Source organism: Cladophialophora bantiana (genome assembly GCF_000835475.1).
Source record: "Cladophialophora bantiana CBS 173.52 unplaced genomic scaffold supercont1.3, whole genome shotgun sequence".
NCBI lineage: Eukaryota > Fungi > Ascomycota > Eurotiomycetes > Chaetothyriales > Herpotrichiellaceae > Cladophialophora > Cladophialophora bantiana.
The window spans coordinates 375,956-397,238 of NW_015971577.1; the positions used below are offsets into that span (position 1 = coordinate 375,956).

A 21,283-nucleotide genomic window follows, 5' to 3' on the forward strand; every position below is an offset into this window, starting at 1 on the left:
TCCTTCACAGATTTCCTCCAAATGGGATACTTGACAGACCTTCCGCCGGAACGCACGTGAGAATGGCCAAATCTCCCTGCTGTTGCTCCCTGGCTGGCTACGAGAACCCACCGTCGATGTTGATGACCTGGAAGTCTGAGCAACCTCGCGGTATTTGTGGCTTCACGGACTTAGCGCTCCGGTTATATAGCTGGCCTCTTTACTCAACAGAAAGACGATGACTTTCGCGACTTCTCCTGGCTCGGCCAGTCGCTTCAAGGTAGTCCTAAAGCCCAGTGAGTCGCATAGCTCGCCATCGGTGGCCGCGCTTTGGGTCATGGGTTTCGGAGGGCGAAGTCCGAATTTCTGGACGCCTTTGGGAATAATTAAGGGCCTCTTGGAGAGCGCGAGACAGGGCACGGGGTGTTTGCAAACACCCTGGGCCAAGGTATCTGCATGAAAAATGAAATTTCTCGTCCGTGGGCGGAGTCGACCTGAGATCTCGCGACTTCTTTGGCGTGGTGGTCATAATTCTAGAGTGATATAGCGCCACGGTGCAGGTATCTCTTACAAAGAGCTTAACAAGTAGACATATTCGTTTGGATCGTCATTCAGAATCAATCAGTGGCTCAAGTACATTGGAACGTTTTTCTGGGATTATGCACGTGTATCCGGACCTCGACTCCCTACCCAAAACTGAAGGACAACCTCAGGGGAATGCCTGGGGTCTATGGAGAGAGAACGACGAATTACGAAGTGAGTAGCCGAATCTGTCTCTCTATAGCAGTGGAGCCATATTCACGGTGTCTGATGGTTGAACATGGAGCTCTCAACTATTTGACTCCCGAAGTCATCTTGCAGGCAACAGAGGAGATCAAAGCTGGCGTCACAGTGCAGTAGCATCTTCCCTTGAGTCATTTCGACTACCTTGGGGCCGGGCGACAAGGGTTCGGCCACCAGATCATCGACTTCAAGGACCGACTCAAGGGGACCAACTTAGAAATTGTCGCTCACGACGATGTCCTGTCCTTGAATACCCAGAGTAGCTCTCAGTGGGATGGTCTGCGACATATCGGACTGCAAGAATCCGGAATATACTACGGAGGAGTCAAGCATCGGGACATAGACGAGAAGCGGAAGATGGAAGGCTGGGCATTCACAGTAAGACTTCCCAGCCCGCTCCTCTGGGAACCTGAGTGAGACCGGGAGATGATAACACCATATGCTTTTATCTTTCGTTCTGGCAGAATGGGTAGAGCGCCGTGGCATAGTCGGGCGCGACGTTCTCTTCGACTACCATAGATGGCGCCAACAAACCGGGCAAGTTCCCGTTACGATCCCTTCGGCCACGATGATCACCACGGAAGAGCTGGAAGCCGTGGCCAAGCATCAAGACATGCAGTTGCGCGATAGAGACATCCTCGTCCTCCGCACGTTCGAGAGGCGAGTAAAAAGGAACAAGAGGAGGCTTCAAAGAAAGGTGCGTTTATCGGACTTGAGACAACGGAAAAGAGGGTCAAGTGGCTGTGGAATCACCATTTCGCCGCAGTGGCAACCGATACGCTTGGATTCGAAGTCACTCCTATACCCATTCCTGGAGCCCGGGGCCGTGTGCCTCCACGAATGGCTTCTGGCTCATTGGGGGACGCCGATCGGCGAGCTTTGGGATCTCGAGAGGTTGGCAGAGGTTTGTCGGGAAAGGAGGCAGGGGTCGTTTTTCCTGACCAGTGCGCCTCTTCACGTGTATGGCGGAGTCGGCACACCACCCAATGCAATCGCGATTCTGTAGCCTGGCAGATACCAACCTGGGAAGGAAGATACTGGCCCTCCATGCACTGCTGATTCCAAGCGGTAGACAATGTCCGGTTTAGTGCCTCTATGCTTCAACATTTCGTCTGGCGAGAACTACATATCAAGTCGCTATGCTAAGGGCCAAGTAGAGAAAAAAAACTGAAATCTCCAAAAAAGTCTGTGCAAACTAAATGGCTCAGAGAAGCGCTGTAGTGTACGCAATTTAGGACATTGTCTTGTTAAGCATGTCTTGTGTACATAGCACTATGTGACGGCGGGTTTTGATCATCTCCACCCGTTGTGCTTCTCATTAAACTGACTTCATCGCTCTGATTCGGTTGGCCAAGGCGTTAGCGGTCACCGAGATGCCGGGAGCAATCAGATCCCACCCGTGTGGCACTCCCGGATATAAATGGAGCTCGGTATGGATATTAGCGGCGGCGATGCGGCGGGCATATTCCACGTCCTCATCACGGAAGATGTCCAAATCTCCCACATCAATGTAAGTCGGCGGGAGACCTTCGACCGACGGTGTTCGTGCAGCAGCAGCATAGTATGGAACATCTGATGCTCCTGCTTTGCCGCTCAGGTATGCCTGCCAGCCGGTGGTGTTGTCATTGACGGTCCACGTCCCAAAGGGCTCGAGTGCCTTGATGGGCTTGGTGTTTCTATCGTCCAGCATGGGATAGACCAGGATCTGCTTCGCCAACGGTGGGTTCAGCGCTTCGTCTCTCGCCTTCAGCGCAAGGCCCGCGGCAAGGCCGCCGCCTCCACTATCCCCCATGATGGCGATTCGAGCAGGGTCAACGCCATATTTCTTTGCGTTCTGGCTCAGATCCTGCAACCCTGCCCAGACGTCTTCGATCGGCAGCGGATAGGGTGCTTCGGGCGCAACTCTGTAATCCGGGGCAAAGATCTGGACTCCGGAGCGTGATACGAGATCCTTGATCTTTTTGCGATATAGCGGTACGTCCAGAGCGATGTAACCTCCGCCATGCAGGTAGTAGACAGCTGGATTCGAATCTGTGTTGGGTGTACCCTTCTTTATGAAGCGGTAGACCGGGACTTCGAAGCTGCCGCTGGATTTGACATGATATTTCTCCTCAATGACGTCTTGTGAGTCAGGATATGAGCCAAAAACCGGACCGAAAAAGGCATCCAATGCCTGGCGCTTTCCCGCGACATCTCCTATAGCCAACTTTGGCGCATTTGCCATCCCCGGGAGCAACGGCTCCAAAACTTTGGCGAACTCCAAATCTAGTGCGAGAGGCATGTTGGCTGTTTTGAACTAGACTGGGGCCAGGTGGGTCGTTTGATAAGTTGAAGAGAAGGTCTATCCGGAATGACAGAAGAAGCCTTAAATATTAAGGGCTCCGAGGTGACAGTTTGCCGCAGTGTCAAGAGGTTCCCTTTACCTAGCCTAACTGGGTTAGTCCAATAGGCAGCTGCGGGGTCTAAATCTGGGGTCGAATGCATTCTCCGGAAGTATTCAATCTCCGGAGATGGCCCTTGTCTCCGCAACCTCGGAGAAGAGATTTATTGTAGGGAGCAGGGTGCTTTAGGCTGTAGCTCAATGGGCGCTACGGAAAATCAAGTTCAGCGTTGGCCTCGGGGGACTCGATCAATAACCTCGGACAACGGAAACTCAGGCTGTGTCTGCAAATCCCCTTAAAGCCATCGAACCAAGCGAATTGGGCATTCTTGGCCTGAATACAATACATTGCTGAGTGGCACCTGCTACTGCACAGCAGCGTCCCAGGGCGACGAACGAGATGGGTCGTAAATTCACTTGAAGTGCTCCTTTGCAGGACCACTTCGAAGGCATTCTCCTGCTTCCAGATGGGGCAGGTTCAGCCAGAATACTGATATATGTAGAGCACAAAGACGTCCTCGATACTTCTCGCACTTTCGACGCTGCATCTACATGCTCGAGAATATCCACAAAGGGGACCACAATGGATGTCTGCCCGGCAGGGGTCTGGTGCGCGACAGGGGCGCCTTCCACCTGCAGAATTTCCTCTTTGCATGGTGGGCGCCTTATTCGATCTGTGTCTAAGTCTATGGTAGCGCAGCCCCAATGTTGAGGTTGGCTGCAAACACTGATCGCGAGTCCTCACTAAGGAGCCGGACAACCACGCGGGCGACATCGTCCGGCTCGATTACTTCCCACCCTCGGCTTTTCCAATCGTCCAGTTGTGCCTCTTTGCCACCAGTGAATTCTCTCAACATCGGAGTTGCAGTCGACCTTATGGTGTGATGAGAGAGTTGGGATATTTTCACATCTCGGACAGAGGGCAAATCAGAGACATCAGTATATCGTGACATACCCGGAGACACGGCGTTGACCCGAATCCCAAACTTCGAGACGTCCTTGGCGACACTCTGCGTGAAATGCGCGTTGGCAGCTTTGGAGGACCGGTCCGCGTAGACGTCTGGATCGTGTTTCAGCGAAGCCATCCTAGCAATATTCACGATCGCGCGGTCGCTCTTGAGAGTTCCCAGTGCCTTCATGGCGCGAATCTGGGCACGTGTACAATAGAAGACGCCGTCGCTTGGGCTTGAAAGAGACCGCTGAAAAGCATGCTCAAGACTAACTCGGTGTCAAACTAGCCTTGCTTCTGCGACGACCTCCTCAAAGCGCAAGAGTTTGAGAGGTTTGACGACGACCAGGCAGCCTACATAGCCGGATCGCTCCTTGAAGGCGGCTTCGACACCACGGCCTATACTCTCTAGGGTCTTGTCCTGGCCATGATGGTGTTTCCCGACGTCCAAAAACGAGCACAGCAAGAACTAGACAAAGTTGTCGGGTCTGGCCGACTGCCAACGATGGACGACGGGGCTGATCTGCTCTACGTCCACGCCTGTGCCAAGGAGAGTTTGCGATGGATGCCTACTACGGTCTATGGAGCGCCCCATGCAACCACAGTAGACGACGAATACATAGGTTACAGAATTCCAGCCGCGGCATCCGTTATTCCTAACGTCTGGTGAGAAGTTTAAAATATCCCCCCTCCACAAAAAAAGGCCATCACCTACAGTTCAAGGACTTCTAATGCTAAAATGACCAGGTACATTACCCAGGATCCCAAACGTACTCCTCGCCCGCGAGTTTTCAACCCAACGCGCCACATGAACGATCTACAGAGTGAGTTCCAATCTGCCAATAGGTCCCATGTGAGCGGAAGGCATTATTTCGTTTTTGGTGTTGGGCGTCGGCTATGCCAGTGGGCGCATATCGCGGACCGCTCCCTCTTCCTTGGTGTGTCGCGCATGTTGGGGGGGTTTGATTTCTCAAGACCTCTGGCTGAAAAAGACGAACCCATCACCTCGGATATTAACGACTTGAGAGGAGGTGCAGCCATCGCGCCAACCCCATTCAAGGTGATTATCAAGCTCCGGAGCAAAGAGAGGGCAGACCTGATTCGCGGAGTGTGGGCGGACACCGAGGCCAACACTGGATCCAGAAACCAAAGAGTGGAAGCACGTACCGGACGGGATGGTGTTTGGCACGTATATAACCCGACGTGTCGACGTGTGAGCATCAATGAGACGAGGTGTGAGCGGCACATCCAAATAGTTGGGCGGGTTGCTGCGAGTAAATTGGGTACACAGTTAGGGCAAGCAGACAGGCTAGAGGAGCTTGTAAAACTCCGAGTTGCGTCGTCCAAGACACACAAGAGGGCCAATACGGCGCGATGATTGCAGAATTATAGCCGAGCATCCTTCAGCTCCTACTTGTCGGCATCTGACTTCAGGCCGCGTCGTCTTTGAGCTTAATTGGCGCCGAGACCAGAGACAACAACGCAGATGATCTCAACGGCAGAACAACTCTTGCCAGCGAGGCTCGTCAATCTGTTCTGTCCTCATCAAGGTGTCTCTACATGCTCGCTATGTCCGACTCAACCTCGTCTCATCTAACGTCGCGCATGGCCAAGTTGAACCCTTTCTCGAGGACAACTCGGAAAGTCGACGACGAGGACGCAGGCGAAATCATCGACGCCTCCACTGTTGCCGGTGGAGGTCATGGCGCCCGCGAAACCGACATCACCAAACATCAGCTTCGAGTCAGCCATGCTCTCAGATCCTACCTCGTAAGGCAGAATGTTCTCTCCGAGGAAGATGCTGGTCTAGACAATGACAATCCACACCAACTGACCGGGCCACTACATGGGCTCCTCAGCAAGCCACATATTAATGTCCCATCCTATGTAACTGATCGGTCTCACCCATTGCCCGAATATTTCATCAGTTCGAGTCACAACACCTACTTGCTAGCCCACCAGCTCTATGGTACTTCTTCCACCGATGCCTACAGGACCGCTCTCAACACGGGATCGCGCTGTGTTGAGATCGATGCCTGGGATAACGAGGACAACCAGGACGAACCCAAGGTGACGCATGGCTATACGCTCGTTTCAAATGTCCCGTTCCGAGCAGTATGTGAAACAATCCGTGATGTGGTTGACCAGGAAGCTGGTCAGTCTGCCTCCCAGCCAGGATACAGAGCAGCCCCGATTCTTCTATCTCTAGAAAACCACTGCGATACACATGGCCAACGGCGTCTTGTCGAGATCATGAAAGAGGTATGGGCCGACCGGCTGTTGAGCAAGGCTATTAGGCAAAAGGGGCACGCAGAGCAACAAGGCACCGGCGAGCAAGTGACCCTCGAAGAACTTGGTTCCAAAATAGTGCTCATTGTCGAATACCATTTTCCCAGTGAATCCAAAAGCGATGAAGAGGAAAACTCTAGCTCAGACGAGGATGAAGAGGTGAAACAGGCCAGAAAGGCCTACAACGAGAAGAAGAAGGCTGCCCCCACAATCATCATTCCCGAACTGGCCGAGCTAGGTGTCTACGCTCAATCAGTGAAGCCGCGCGACGATTCATGGTATGGCGAAGTTGGACTCAAAGACGGGCCTCACCATCATCTCATCAACGTCTCAGAGACAGGTCTACAGGCCCACATGCCTACCGCCAACGATAAAATTGCTCGCCATAACGCTCGACATCTGATGCGGGTGTATCCCAAAGGCACCCGGATCTCCTCCCGAAACCTGAAGCCGGTGCAGTTCTGGGGTATCGGAGCCCAAGTATGTGCACTGAACTGGCAGACGTTCGGGGCGAGCATACAGCTGAACGAGGCCCTCTTCAGTGGCACAGATGGTTATGTTTTGAAGCCGGCAGCTTTGCGAGCAGGCGGATCCGGCACACTCAACAGCGGGAAAAGAAAGATCCTTCGCCTTCATGTTGCAGGAGCATCTGACGTGCCTGTGCCAGAAGGACGTGAACCCGATGACATCAAGCCATACTTGACGTGCAAACTCTATCACCCTGACATTGAAGAGGATGACGCCCCGAAGCGCAAGACGGCACACTACAGGCAACACAAACTCGGGCTGCTGCACAGGGGCGAGAACCCACCGCCCACGGATCCTGTCTGGGACGAGACGCTGGAATGGGAATATGATGACAACGAGCTGGTGTTCCTCCGGATGCTCGTTAAGAGCGATGACAGTTTTGCCGTTAACCCCATCTTTGCCGTTGCTGCGGTGAGGTTGCTGTATGTGTCGCCGGGCTGGAGTTTTATTCGCATGCTGGACCTGAAGGGAAGGGAGACAAAATGCTCGCTTCTTGTGAGGTTTGAGATTGTGGATGCAATATGATGGAGATGCAGGTGTCATGGAAGCGACCATGGTCAATGATGCTCCGGCTGAATATTCTTCCTCCGCCCGCATGCGGAGTCATAAAATATATCGAGCACCAGCTCGTTTCCCCCTCCATTTCACACCTTAAATCCCCGGACCCGCGCCCGATGTCTTTCGTCTTCTTGTTTTAGGTCGTATCAAGACCAGCGGTCAAGCCAGATAGCTTCGGTGAGCGAGTCAACAGACGACAATGGTTTCAGGATGGGTCCTGCCCCTCCAACCTCTCGCCTCATCATCGCGGCGAGCTCTCAGCTCAAGAGGGCTGCTGGCCTTATAGGTACAGCATCGCCGCGGACAGCATTGCTAAGCTCCTCCTCCTCCATATTCCCCTCCACCATCTGCAAGAAGAACCTCCAGGGCTTCTCGATCAGGATGGCGTCCACTCTCCCCTCCTCTCCCATCTTCGCAGCCATCGCCAGTCATGACCCAAAATCTCCTGCAATAATCCACAGCGCCTCCGACCGTACCTTCTGCTACGGCAGTCTATTACACGATGTTGCCGCAGCAAAGGATAACTTGGCCGCTCTTGCTGGAGAGAAATCTCTGGCGGGTGAAAGAATAGCCTTTCTGGCGGAAAATGGATATGATTATGTAGGTGCGGGAGTAATACTACGATCCTTGTGCTACAGATATTGACAATGTTCCAGTGACGTTCCTCTCAATCCTCTCACTCGATGCTATTGCCCTCCCATTGGCGCACACCCATCCGAGCTCCGAGTTGCGATACATCCTCGAGAACAGCGAAGCCGCACTGTTCCTCTCGACGGGGAAATTCCAAGAGAAAGCGAAAGAGGTGGTGAAAGAAGGTCTGGTTCATGCACCAAAACTCGAAATCCTCTCAAAGATTGAGACCGGAGCACTATACGCCGAGGATGTCAAGTTTAGCCCCAATGCCATTGAGAACGGTGGATTCATGCTCTACACCTCCGGGACCACGAGTCGTCCGAAGGGTGTGGTTCTATCTGTGGACAACATGACGGCGCAATCAAGCTCCCTGATCGAAGCATGGAAATACAGCTCCTCAGACCTCCTCCTCCATGTTCTCCCACTACACCATATCCACGGCACGATCAATGCGCTCTTTACTCCGCTAATGGCTGGCTCAGCAATTGAGTTCGCATACCCTTTCAACGCGGACACGGTGTGGAAGCGGTTTGCCGCACCATTCCTCCCTAATCCGTCGTCTTCCCCTCCAGATGCAAAGAAGAGACCAATAACTTTATTCACCTGTGTCCCGACGATATACAACCGCCTTCTTGCAACTCATTCCTCCCTCTCCACGCAAATGCAGATCGCAACCCGCACAGCGATCGCCCCTCACTACCTTCGGCTGAATATATCCGGTTCCGCTGCCCTTCCTACACCGATAAAACAAGCTTGGACGGAGCTCTCTAGGGGCAATGTCCTCCTCGAACGCTACGGGATGACCGAGGTCGGCATGGCATTGTCTTGTGGACTGGCGTTGGAGGATCGTGTGGACGGTTCGGTTGGGTGGCCGTTACCGGGAGTCGAGATACGACTCGTCGATACTGAGACAGGAGCCCTGATAAAAGCCGGTGAAGAACTAGACGAAAACGGTCAACCGCGCGAAGGAGAGATCCAGCTCCGTGGCCCTACCGTGTTCAAAGAATATTTCCGTAACCCCTCTGCTACAGCGGCGGAATTTGTCAAGTCTGAGGACGGAAAGGGAAATTGGTTCAAAACAGGTGACGTGGCAATCCGCCAAGTCGTCCCCGGCACAGGCAGAAGCGAGCAGTCGTGGGCACACGGGCCGATGTACTTCATTCGAGGCCGCAAATCCGTTGACATCATAAAAACGGGCGGAGAAAAAGTCTCAGCATTAGAAATTGAACGGGAACTGCTCTCACTCCCCGAGATTGCTGAAGCTGCGGTGGTGGGAGTTCCGAACGAGCAATGGGGCCAAAAGGTTGCTGCAGTTGTGGTCCTGAGCGAGAAAGGGAAAAGCAGTGGTCGGGGAGGCAAGCAGTGGGGAGTGATGGACATGCGCAGGGCCTTGAAGGATAAATTGGCGAATTACAAGATTCCGCAGGAATTGAAGGCCGTCGAGAGCATCCCGAGGAATGCAATGGGAAAAATCAACAAGAAGATGCTGGTGAGGCAGGTCTTTTGACAAAGACTCACGAGGACCGCCGGACCCATGCACCATTTATTCAAAACTCGGTCGGGGCAGCATGCTTTATTGCATCGACTGATGAGCGTCAGGTAGACTGGACTGACGGAAAAAAAGGGATTCCTTGAATCCGCTGATTTCAGGCGGTGATAGCCAGAGGGTGGAAGGACATATACGGACTCCATCATGGCAACTGATTTCTTGATGTACAAGTAGCTGTACAACCGCAGCATCTCGAAACATTGTTGTATAACTTCAACAACCATTCACCACTCTACCTGGACGCTCTTTTCCCTTTGCGTCCAAGTCCTCCACCTTGGAAAGATAGGGACAGTCTAAGAGGCTCTGAGGATTAATCGAGCATGGTGCCACATTTGAAATAAAAGTTTTAACCTCGTACTTTTCATGCTGGTCATGGCCATGGTGGTGCTTGTACAGGACCAGTAGTTGACCTGCGAAACATACCACTGGGGGCACTGGTCCCGGTTCTCGACGCATGTGACCGGTCGAGGTTGACGTGTACTGTACCCCGTGTTGGGAGGGATGTCAGAGGACGGATCAGCTCGCGAATGCGACGTGATTGCGTACACGTAGTGGATTTGTTTTGAGACCCTGGTTGATGCAAAGGACGTTGGCGACCGAACATGACTTCGGTCCTAAAAAGGGTACGTATTTCCCTTTGGTGACTCATGTCCAATATCCCTGTTGCAAGGATTTAGGGGTCCTCTCACCTAGGCAGACAGGAGGTATACGCAAACCCGTCTCTTCACCATCCTTCATCAGGTCTCCTCCACAATATTGAAAAGTTTCACATATTTGCTGGCACATAGTACCGTGCATCGCACGTGACTTGAGCCTCAATGCTGGGTTTAAGCTTTGTACGGAGTATATGCATTGGGGGTCAGCTGGTCAGATTGCGGAGACATTGTTGACGACATGATGTGAGAATTTAGCCACCGATGTTTGCCTTGTCGCAGCACTGCATAGGCAATCCTTCTCAAAACTTGTTTTTTGGGTTTTTCTTTTGGTCGAAACTGGCTCGAAGTCCTTATCAATCGCTGGGTTTTCGTGATAGAGGTTATTTTTGGTCTGATTGTGGCGGATTTGGCTTGTCATTTCTCTGCAGCATCATTTTCTGCGATCAGTGGTCATGCAGTCTTCCGAAACGCTTCGAGCTCCAAGATTTCTCAGCGTTCTCCCCGCAGTGGAATACGTCAAATCCGAGTATACGATTTCCTTCTGTGATTGTAGTAGGTAAATCTGCTCAGAAGTATTTTGTGTCCGCCGGGGGATGCTTGGTGAAGGCCTGGCCACGTTGCAAACTTACCATTGATAGTCTGGTGATGAGGGTATCTGCACGCCATCCCGTGTTCAACATGCCTGCTGGGTCAAGCTCATGTACCCAGTAAGTGGCGCTGGTACAGGCGCGGATCAGTAGTGGCAATACATTGGCGGTCAGAGCGCTCCAGCCACTTCGCCCGAGAGTAAGATAGGACGAAATGATCAATCTGTCGACATGAATATCTATGGGCCATGGCCCGTGTTGCTGAGACGTCCACGCTTATTTCTTGCTGTTCCTCTCAAAAAGGGTCGAGCACCCGGAAAACAGTGGAGTACGGTTGAGTTTTGTTCGCTATAAACATTGGTAATCAACACACCCCGGGCAGGCACTGCGAGAAGGGCGGGAGGATAGCATCGGTGTCTTCCAATTTGTTTGCAACAAAAATGGACTCGAAAAGCGGTAATGATGAGGGTAGGAAGCACATTGACGAAAGAGCTGAAACGCGGCTAAAGTTGCTTGCAGGCAGGGAAATGCAGCAACGCACGCTTTTGAACCTATACGTTGCATTGCCCGTCCAAGCGGACCCATGGACCGTATTGAGTGTCCAAGTGGGAGACAACAAGACTGATCGCCCAGTTCTCGACTCTCCGGGAAAGCAGAGCGACCCAGCATTCGGTCTTGTCAAACTTCAGCTTAAAGCCCTGTTGTGAGTGTAGGCATGGGTTGCCTCAAGGGCTTTGTTCCATTTTTCAATGTAAACTTGCATCAAGTTATATCCCTCAGCTCTTGAAGAACCCCCACTGACTTTTCGGTAGCGAGGAGGAGTGCAACTCTCGGAGGTTAGGGGCGAAATGGCCGGGTTCACGAGTGTGCGGAGCGAACGGAATCTTTGGATCAAGCAGTGGAGCCGTCGGCTCGGGGAGCCTGGTATCGTATCTCAGAGGTATGGGAGATAATATGGATGTAACCATCTCGATCCTAAAATTTCTGCAATTTTGAAACTAATAAGACGATGTTGTCAAATCCATATCTGAACGTGATCGCATGCAGTGACAGAATATGGCCGGCCAACTTGCCAAATACAGACAGACCACACGGAATAATGTTGATCCACTTCGGAGATGCGTACTCGGCGAGTCGGCTCATCAGCAAGTTGCCTCCCGAGCATCAATTTCGTCGCCTTTTTGCTTCGGACGAGGCTGTGTAGGCCTACACCAACATATGTAGGACATGAGCTGGCTATGTCCAGCGACCTGTCTCGAGGTAAGATTATGCTCTTGTTCCTTACGTTCTCTGGTGTGAACTGTTGTAAGGAGTCTCTTGACACAGCATGGAAGATATGCCCGGAAGCCCAAGTCTGCAAGTAAAATGTGCTTCGATAGCCGTGTTTCCGAAAGACAGTCATTTGTGTCATCTGTGCAAGGAACTATGTAATCAGCCTGTTGCAGGCCCGGCGCCAGGTGTCTATATCTTGGCATCTTCTCGTTCGGTCACTTAGACGTGGGACAGTTTCAAACTTCTGTCAAGTCCTGATGCCATTTGTGCTCTCTTTTGTGGCGAATCCTAGGAATACCCCGACTCCCTCGCAGCCCTTTGCTCGCGGCCGCGACGTACAGCCTTACATGTCAAAAGCGCGAGGGCCGCATTGTCCAGACGCTGACACTGCCCGATGAGCGAACTCGTCAGTCGGATTTGCAGGGCTGGCATGGAGAGATGCCGACGCATATTTTCTGGCTCTACAGCATCCAAGCAATGTTTCGGTTTGGTCGACTCCTGGTTACACGAGTGTCTGGACAACCATGTGTGCTCGATCAACGATGGTGATTCAGGCGAGCATCCAACTCGGCCTTTGTTCGTGGACACGATGGATGCCGGGCCCCGCGTCGGACTTTGCGCTACGGTCGAACTTTGCAACCAGCTCCGGGACAAAGAAATCCGCTGTCTCACTTCGAGTTACTGCTGCAGACAACAGGAAAGGCTCGCAGTGACGAAAAGCTCAATGGCACCTTCCAAGTTGGCCATCCCTTTCGGTCAATTGCCTCGGACAATGGCTGGCACCATCACAATTACGTTGGAACTGGGGTTCCACTACTTTTTGATTGATTCTCTATGCATTGCCCAAGACAACGATGATGATTGGCGGTGCGAATCCGCCGAGGGGGAGGATCTACTGCAATGGAGTTTGCAACCTTGCAGCCCTAAGGGCATACGATGATCACCAGGTGTTTTGCGTGGACTGTGCCTCCCTGGGGTTCTTTCCACTGGAAGTCAGTTCTGAAGAAAGCCATTTTACATCGAGCCGCCGACCACAGAAGGGAGAAGAAGTTATATTTCCTTGTTGGATCCTACTAGATGCAACCGTCAAGACACGGTTGCAAGCAGAAGCCCGTTGATGGATCGAGTGGCAGGGGCGCAGCTGCTAGAATCTTGCGTTGACTCGGAGCACAGTTACCCGACAGACAAGCGGTCGCCATTGCAGGTCTGGCCTCGAAAACATGTTGTGCTGCCAAAGTAACAATGACTGCGGGATTTGGGAAGGAGAACCTCCTCGACTACTTGAGATAGGCCGTCAAGACCTATTCCAAATCAGGGCCCAAACTTCAGAACGGCGCACTCGGCTGGTCATCGCTGCATGTTGACTCTCCCATCATCGTCCGAAGTACACCCCCTAATTGCCCTTGATCCCACCCTATTCCCGGACAACTGCCCAGAAACTCTAACTTGGGACGATACCGCGTTAAGCACGAAACCATTGAATCCCTAGGTCTCCGAGGCCGCATATCGCCATTCACCATCAGTATCATGTCGACATCCGTCACTGCACAACCCAAAAATTTTGCGCGTTGCACTCACATCCAGACACCCTCCGGTGGCCGATCCCCAATGCTTGGCCCTTTTTGCAGCCACGATACACCCGTCGCCACAGCTTTCTTTCTTCTTCTGACTCTGTTAGATGCTGGTGGCGGCTATGGTGCAGGGTCGGAATGTTTGAGGCAACTATGGCCAAGACAAACGTGTACAACGAGCGGAGCCAACATGTGGTAGGTACCATTTTAGGTCAGTTCGGCTTGCTGACAGAACTCTCCATTGATTGAGTACCAGCTCACAGTATACAATCGGCACAAGTCAGTGGAATGAGAGACTGACTGTCGACATATTGGTGGCTTGAAGCGATTCATGAAGCAGGCATAAACTCACTATCATCATCTTTGAAACCTCAGCGTCTCCTGGAATGGAAGAAAGACACCCATGTGGGAGATTTCCAGAACACCTCCTCATTTGCGCTACAGGAGGGAGACAGCCACGTATTGCTAATGAAAACTAGTAATAGAAGTCGAGCGAAATGAGCCTTACATTTCAGCAAGGCTGTAAAGCTGCAGGCCTGCGTATACAACACTGAAGCTACATTCGCGTTTTCACATCTGCTTTTGAAGATATCGCATCTGGTCTCCTGTTGAAAGTAGATTTCAGATTTGGTCCAACCTCCGAATATTACTCCGGTTAAAAGACTTCCTCCTCCCTCCTTAATTGAGCCAGCCAACCTTGAAGCAACAAGAGATGTCGCCTAAACGATGTCGATTGATAGGTCTTGAAAATCGGCACAATGGAACCCACGAGTACGGAGTTTTCCTCATGCCCCGAGACTCAGCAACCCCCTCTCGCTGCGGTATAACAATAACCGAGCCGTCTGCCTGATAGAACTCTTGCGTGGATGAAATACTCGCGATCCAGTTAGCGAAAGTCTACAGAGTGCTGCTTTCCGGTCGTTCCTGAGCAATGATTCTGGCACCAATACCATAGACGCTCTGGAATTAGGCAGAATCGATCTCGCCTTCCGACTCCTCTCGCAACCTCCAATGACAGCATCTCCCGGCCACATTCCGACCGAGAAGGTCAACGCGTTACCCCAGAATTTCCCCATTTTTCCTCGCCCGGTACGGTACTCCTTCTGTGCTCTTTACGAGGAATCCAAAACCTCAACATCTCCATGCTGTTCAAGCTGTACCTGGTGACCTGCAGGACGGTAAGTGGAAAGTCAGTGGAGAACCACCTGCTGGGCATGAAACTAGTTTCAACAGCTTCCCCGCCATGGCTTTCCAGGGCTCCCACCTCGAGCTTGAGGTCCTCGAACAATATAAAACGGTGACTCGGAGAAGAAGGGTCACTTCCGACTGCACGGTGCTTCTACCCTCTTCTGCTTGATTAACGGCTCTAGGTAGACACACATCCAACGCGGCCAGCAATGAAATCCCCTATCCTTGAGGTGTCATTTGCGCTACTCTTTCTCAGCGCATTCACGAAAGCACAGAATTCTTCATCGACTGTACCAGTCATCGATCTCGGATACGTGAAATACAGCGGCTACCAGAATGCCACCGCGGGCATTAACTACTATCGTGGTATCCGTTACGCTGCCGCTCCCACAGGCGAATTGCGCTGGGCAAAGCCCGTGCCTATCGAATACATGAATAACTATAACGGCCAGACCATCAATGCTTCGACCCTCGGCCCGGCATGCTATCAATCCTCCGCGAGATCCACCTATGCTTCGCCGTCGGCACCACAAGGACAATCGGAGGATTGTCTGCTCCTCGATGTGCTAGTGCCTTCCAGGCCTATTTCAACAGCCTTGCCTGTTCTTTTCACGTAAGTGGGTCTTTTTCAACCAGTTCTTCGTGGTCAGCATTGCTTTCCTGAGATCTGGTGGAAGCCAATCTGGAGAAGACCTCAGGGAGCGCCCTGCTCCTTCCTTGCGTGATCCAGCTTTCATCCTCCCAAGTATGCAGACTTTGACTTTGAATGTTTCAAACCAGCATTCACGGTGGCGGGTACGTAGGTGGTAGCGCTCCGTTCTCCTACCCAGGCGACGCCCTAGTAAACCGGTCCAACGGCAACATCATCTACGTGGGTATCCAGTACCGCTTGGGAATGTTCGGGTTCATGGGCGGCGATGTCATTGCTGAGAATGGAGCGTTGAATGCTGGCCTGCTCGATCAACGCGCTGCCATGGATTGGGTCCAGCGTAACATCCGTGCTTTCGGTGGCGACCCTGGTCGCGTCACTATCTGGGGAGGTTCGGCTGGTGGAGGCAGTGTATCGTGTCAGCTAATCGCGAATAGCGGCTCTGATTTCCCTCCATTTGCAGCCGCAATTGCGGACCATCCCTGGTGGCAACCCCTGGCAAACAGGAGCACGCAGAATATCCAATACAATACGGCCCTGAAGCTGTCGGGCTGTTCGGATATCAATTGCCTCCGCAGCCTATCCTCTGCGACAGTGGGAAACCTCAACCAAGCAGTGATAAATGCAACATACCCTGGACCTGGCAATGCATACGGCGTCTACTACTGGGGTCCCGTGGTGGATGGCAAGTTCATCCGCGACCTGCCAAACCAAGAATTTGCAAAGGGCAATTTCTACAAGGTTCCCTTGATCACCAACCGCGATGCCTACGAGGGCTACATCTTCTCCAACATGACGCAGACATCTCAGGTGGACGAGACGGTAGATGTGAGTTTCAACCGGTCTTGTCTTCGATGCCTCCTTTGCAGCTTCTAACGAATTGCCCGCAAATTAAAATAGGCCGAAGCCCTCTTCCCCTCCGCCGGTCCTTCATTTTTCTCCCGTCTTTACTCGCTCTATCCACGCAGCTCCTTCAACAGCACCTTCTATCAGCGCCAGACCTGGTTCGGGGACTTTATCATAAACTGCCCGACCTACTACATGGCCTCGTCCATGGTGGACTCGCTGTCCAACCGCTCCGCGGTCTTCAAGCTCACATTCGCGGCTGGGACGGAACTCCACGGCGCGACCAACCCTTTCATCTCGTCCAACGTGACCAACTACCCCAGCGCGAACAACCTGACCCTGGCACACATCATGACCAGCTACTGGGTGAGTTTCACCGTGTTTCACGACCCGAACCCGTTGCGGACTGCCGGTGCGCCGTACTGGCCGAGCTACATCTCCGGAGCACCCCGCTCGGCGGCGGAGGGCGATGGCGTGGGCTTCACGATCCAAGCCGTCACGTACAACAGCATCAGCGCGACGCCGGATCCGGACGCGGCCGCCCAGTGTGACTTCTTCAACTCCAGGGGCTGGCAGATCAGGAATTAGAGTCTCCCTTCGTTATTGATAGTTGTATAGGCCACGAAACGCGGGGTCGTCTTCACGGCGGTCCCTTCTGAATATGTGGGGAGAGGACACGTGCATACCGACAACGAATTGCTATGGAGGATGGACATCCCTTCTGTCACTGTTTGGCTCCGCGAGTAACACATATACACTGTGCGCATAACAGTATAGGTGACATCTATGACATAGCAAGACACGTCCGTTCCCGAGCCGCAGCTACTCATGTGTGAGTCGAGAGTCGGGAAAGTAATAGTGTAGTACATTACATAGAATCCCTTTTGTGATCATACTCACCAAGGGCAAAGATCTGGCAATAGCAACAGCGTATCTTGCGATCTGAATGGGCATGCCCATGGACGTGGACACAGGGCTAGTTCAGGTCTAGGTCCAGCATGTTCTGGTGTATTGCCGGGTTTAGACTCTTCCTCCCATTTTTCCTTCTAATGTGAGGCAGGGTTTATGGCTCGAGGTCACATATATCGCGCCTAAATTCCCCCCATCTGCATACTATGTCCTTTGTCCAGGACCCTGTTCCCCGTTCCTCCCTACAGTATCCCCGTTAGCGTTGCCTGTATGTATCAGCGGTGCCAGTGCCGATGCCGATGCCGATGCCGATGCCGATGCCGGTAAATGTAATGTAGTCGGGGGGGAAGAATGCGGCGAGAAAGGCGACCTTTGTAAGGTGGCGACATGGATGGGATAGCATCGCATCGCGACGGAGTACTCTATACTCCTTCTGTACGAAGTACATATTCTACCAGTAGATTGATTACGAGGTACTAGGATCGGCCGTCGCGAGGAGCTACGGGAGTTTCCCCCCCATTTAGTACCTCGGCACATGTCATCTTCCGCGTTCGTCCTCCAAGCCACCAAGCCACCAGAGAATACATACCATCTACCGCCGATGAGCATCCATCCAGCTGGCCCAGCCAGGAAGAAGGAAGGAAAGAAGGACGGAGGGAAGGGAAGAAAGCCCATCGCTACCATCCAAGGGTGCACCGCAACCAAGACCGTAGCTCCGGCCCATGCATTACTTCGCGCTCAAAAGCCCTCAAAACTTATGCAGGGATGTTATATTGCCGTCCCTAGATGATGGAGCTAATCCTTGGGCGTGGCTGAAAGGAGGAAGGACGACAGGGACAAAGATTCGCTCATGGATGCAGATTATGTCCGAGCATGCAGGCAGTCAGCCTCGTAGGGACCCTGTGGGAAGAAAAGCGAACACTACTAGTAGACATCAAGCATCTCACTTTGCCTTGGCCGATGCAACCCTATCCTTATTGCTTGTATGGAATAGGTTATAAGCGCACGTCGAACACATGATTACTTTGAGTCGTTGGGCAGGAAGAGGATAGAAGGAGCGGAATGCATTCCGTGACCCAGATTCAGCCGTTAGGGATTTTGATCCTGCGTTAGGACTGGCTGGGGCAAGGATGTGGCGCCCGAGGTACATTCGTATCCGCTACACACCTCGAGCCCAAATTCTGCTAACTTGCTTGTCCTGTTGACCTTTGATCCCAAGCGTTCAGTGGCTCGACCTTCCCCCGTCACCTATTCTTTCTCCCCCGTCGGGATGTCACCGACGAATAGCCGTGCCCACTACAGCATGTAACGATAATCTGGGCTCATATCCCCCAATTCAGTCTTCTCGTACTCCGTAAGCCCGACATCGTGAGTCTTCTCTCTATTCTGATTCTGGGTGAGGCAAGCTAGGAAGTAGATGACGCAGGAGACAGCGCTCAGACAAATAAAACCCATGCAGATGCTGTAACCTTTGTGGAAGAAAGTCTTTGCGTCGGTGGCCTCGAAGCTGTAACTTGCGATAATACCTAACACAAGAACTCAGAATCTCATTAAACTCAATCAACGAGCGGCAACTCACCTCCGATGTTACCAAATCCAATCTGCCACGCCGTGCCCACCGCACGCCGATGGTGACCGCCAAGGTTCATCGAAAACCAGCAGACAATAACTGGCATGGCACTGTAGGTTCCCGAGGTAATCATGAACAACGCACCATATTCCAAATCGGTGTTGTCATGCACCGTCATGAGGATAGCAAAGCCTGCAATTGCAATGCAAATGTTGACCATTGCAAACAGAAAACGGTGGCGGAGACGATCCGAAAGCGCGGCAATGAGCATGCTCCAACCAAACGCCGCAGCCCATGGAGGGACCGAGTGGAGTTGGGTCTGAATGGCGCTGTATCCGTATGTCTTGATAATGGTGGGAGCAAAGTAGGCGTAGGAGTAGGCTGGAACATGGTCAGCCTTCACCCTACCCTAGGAGAGTCGAATACACTTACCTGGCACAATCAAGCCAAAATACATGAAACCACCCACGATAATCTTGAAATCTTTGAAGCAGTTGATTACATCCTTGACGGTGATCCGTCGGTCCCGGGCCGACTTCCCCTGATCATCTTGAAGTCGAGCCTTGATGTACTCGCGCTCGGGCTCGGTCACCCATTTTGCATCTTCGGGAAAGTCGGGGATGGCAAAGAACCAAGCAAAGGAGACGACACAAGTAAGAACACCTTCCAGGATGAAAACCCATCTCCAACCTAGATAGCCTTCCATGCCGTTCATCTTCCCAATGGCGGAGGCAAGGAGACCGCCGAAAGCGCCAGCTAGGGTGGTACTGGCAAAGAAGAATGTATATCTCTTCTGTGCTTCGTGTCTCTTATACCACATACCAATGAGATAGAAAGCTCCTGAATCAACGTGAGATACTTAGCCTTGGCATTAGTCTTGGGGGAATCACGTACCTGGAAACATGCCGGTTTCGAAGAAGCCAAGGAAGAATCTGGTGGTAAGGAAACCACCGTATCCCTGGACAAGACCTTGGCAAATGGTAACCAGGCCAAAGCCAAACATGCAGATGGACAGCCAGACATGAGGCCGGAGTCTCTTGAGGATGATGTTGGAAGGGATCTCAAAGACGACATAGGGGACAAAGAAGATAGTCAAAGCGGTGCTGTACTGAGTGCCGCTCAGGCCAAGATCTTTTTGCAGACCGAAGATGGCGGCGTTGGCGACATTGGTTCGATCCAGGAAAGCCAAAAGGTACATGATTGACAGAACAGGAATAATCCTCATATCAATCTTGGTGATGAGTTTCCGCTCCGAGACCCCTGGCGGCAACACGGCCACCTCGCCATCTCTGTAGCCGGCAGCAGGGTGGGCCAGATCAGGGTCATAGCCCAGCTGGTGTTCACCCACACCGGTTGTGTCGTTGTAACTGTGCTGGGCCTTTTCGTCTGTAAATTGGTTAGATGGCTGGCGATTTGGCATGCATGAACCAGACTTACTTGACCCGTCTATATCGAACCGCATGATGGCGACGAGGACGGCGGTTTTCTCACAACCGGAAGGCGATGAGGAAAATCCGGGGAGAAGAGAAGATCAATGTGCGTCGCGAGGAGGGCAGTGGGTCCTCTTTGTAGGGTCACAAGAGGCCATGTGAGGGTGAGTGCCGGATTGGCAGCCGCAGGGACTAGAACAGGAGCTTTGTCCGAAGCGAGTGGCAACAGGGAAGAAGCAGACATTTCTCTGGAGCTCATACTGTGTTTGGCGAGCAGTGGAGTGGAGGAGTTTTGGGCGTTTGACAGCAGATCTTGTCATGGATGCGGCATGGATGCAACATTGAAGTTGATGAAGAATCAAGAACCGGGTTTGACTGGTTCAAGCGGCGAGCCAAGGGCTGGCACCTACAAGCACCGAACAAGCAGCGATGGTGCCGAGGCCAATTGTCCACCCGCAGATTGCTGTCGAGGCTGGTAGGTCTAGAGACTAGCAGGCCTAGAAGGGGTAGAGGGAGGGAGGGGGCAAGAGGGGGGCAAGCCGCCCGTTATGCTTAAACAAGCTTAGCAGTGGCGCCATCATCGCCTGCCCCGCGTGCCACCGATGCAGAGACGCAAAAAGACTACTCCGTACAGTAAGAAAGCCCCGGCAGGCGACCGATAAGCCTGGGGGAGGGCGGAGGGCGTTCAGGGAAGGAGGGAGGAGGAGAGCGGCCGGGAGACGGCGGCTCTGGGCCATCTGCTATCCTTGTTAGGCTCTTATATAGGCTGTTGCCGCCCTTGCGGGCCCCTTGGCTACCCCCTTACAGCCCCCTACAGTTCCCTACAGCAAAGAGGCTACTGCCTTTCGTCATATAAAACAGCAAGTCATCACCACCACCACCACCTCCTCCTCCTCCTTCCCACCCGCCTTGTCTGGGCTTAGTGCGTTGGCTGGCCATCTCGGCGCTGGGCGCCCA

At 52.7% G+C, this 21,283-nt stretch overlaps 9 protein-coding genes across 9 annotated transcripts; 6 read left to right on the top strand and 3 right to left on the bottom strand.

The window, feature by feature from the left end:
- Window positions 1-638: 638 nt before the first annotated feature.
- On the top strand, window positions 639-879 carry Z519_02042 (uncharacterized protein; the record flags this gene model as incomplete). Its single annotated transcript, XM_016759799.1, has 2 exons — window positions 639-735; window positions 764-879. 2 exons carry the CDS (start codon window positions 639-641, stop codon window positions 877-879), a joined length of 213 nt encoding a protein of 70 aa, XP_016623320.1.
- A 1,201-nt stretch (window positions 880-2,080) lies between these two features.
- Z519_02043 (uncharacterized protein) lies at window positions 2,081-3,043 on the bottom strand (the record flags this gene model as incomplete). The annotated part of the gene is made up of 1 exon (XM_016759800.1): window positions 2,081-3,043. The coding sequence occupies one exon, from the start codon at window positions 3,041-3,043 to the stop codon at window positions 2,081-2,083; it is 963 nt and encodes a 320-aa protein (XP_016623321.1).
- A 785-nt stretch (window positions 3,044-3,828) lies between these two features.
- Z519_02044 (uncharacterized protein) lies at window positions 3,829-4,281 on the bottom strand (the record flags this gene model as incomplete). The annotated part of the gene is made up of 1 exon (XM_016759801.1): window positions 3,829-4,281. The coding sequence occupies one exon, from the start codon at window positions 4,279-4,281 to the stop codon at window positions 3,829-3,831; it is 453 nt and encodes a 150-aa protein (XP_016623322.1).
- A 237-nt stretch (window positions 4,282-4,518) lies between these two features.
- On the top strand, window positions 4,519-5,469 carry Z519_02045 (uncharacterized protein; the record flags this gene model as incomplete). The annotated part of the gene is made up of 2 exons (XM_016759802.1): window positions 4,519-4,757; window positions 4,839-5,469. 2 exons carry the CDS (start codon window positions 4,519-4,521, stop codon window positions 5,467-5,469), a joined length of 870 nt encoding a protein of 289 aa, XP_016623323.1.
- Window positions 5,470-5,660: 191 nt separating this feature from the next.
- Window positions 5,661-7,433, top strand: Z519_02046 (uncharacterized protein; the record flags this gene model as incomplete). Its single annotated transcript, XM_016759803.1, has 1 exon — window positions 5,661-7,433. The coding sequence occupies one exon, from the start codon at window positions 5,661-5,663 to the stop codon at window positions 7,431-7,433; it is 1,773 nt and encodes a 590-aa protein (XP_016623324.1).
- A 414-nt stretch (window positions 7,434-7,847) lies between these two features.
- On the top strand, window positions 7,848-9,606 carry Z519_02047 (uncharacterized protein; the record flags this gene model as incomplete). Its single annotated transcript, XM_016759804.1, has 2 exons — window positions 7,848-8,070; window positions 8,123-9,606. The coding sequence occupies 2 exons, from the start codon at window positions 7,848-7,850 to the stop codon at window positions 9,604-9,606; spliced, it is 1,707 nt and encodes a 568-aa protein (XP_016623325.1).
- Window positions 9,607-11,331: 1,725 nt separating this feature from the next.
- Window positions 11,332-11,598, top strand: Z519_02048 (uncharacterized protein; the record flags this gene model as incomplete). The annotated part of the gene is made up of 1 exon (XM_016759805.1): window positions 11,332-11,598. The coding sequence occupies one exon, from the start codon at window positions 11,332-11,334 to the stop codon at window positions 11,596-11,598; it is 267 nt and encodes an 88-aa protein (XP_016623326.1).
- Window positions 11,599-15,131: 3,533 nt separating this feature from the next.
- On the top strand, window positions 15,132-17,005 carry Z519_02049 (uncharacterized protein; the record flags this gene model as incomplete). The annotated part of the gene is made up of 3 exons (XM_016759806.1): window positions 15,132-15,535; window positions 15,703-16,399; window positions 16,472-17,005. The coding sequence occupies 3 exons, from the start codon at window positions 15,132-15,134 to the stop codon at window positions 17,003-17,005; spliced, it is 1,635 nt and encodes a 544-aa protein (XP_016623327.1).
- Window positions 17,006-18,622: 1,617 nt separating this feature from the next.
- Z519_02050 (uncharacterized protein) lies at window positions 18,623-20,358 on the bottom strand (the record flags this gene model as incomplete). The annotated part of the gene is made up of 5 exons (XM_016759807.1): window positions 18,623-18,852; window positions 18,906-19,277; window positions 19,329-19,736; window positions 19,791-20,282; window positions 20,334-20,358. The coding sequence occupies 5 exons, from the start codon at window positions 20,356-20,358 to the stop codon at window positions 18,623-18,625; spliced, it is 1,527 nt and encodes a 508-aa protein (XP_016623328.1).
- Between the last annotated feature and the right edge of the window lie 925 nt (window positions 20,359-21,283).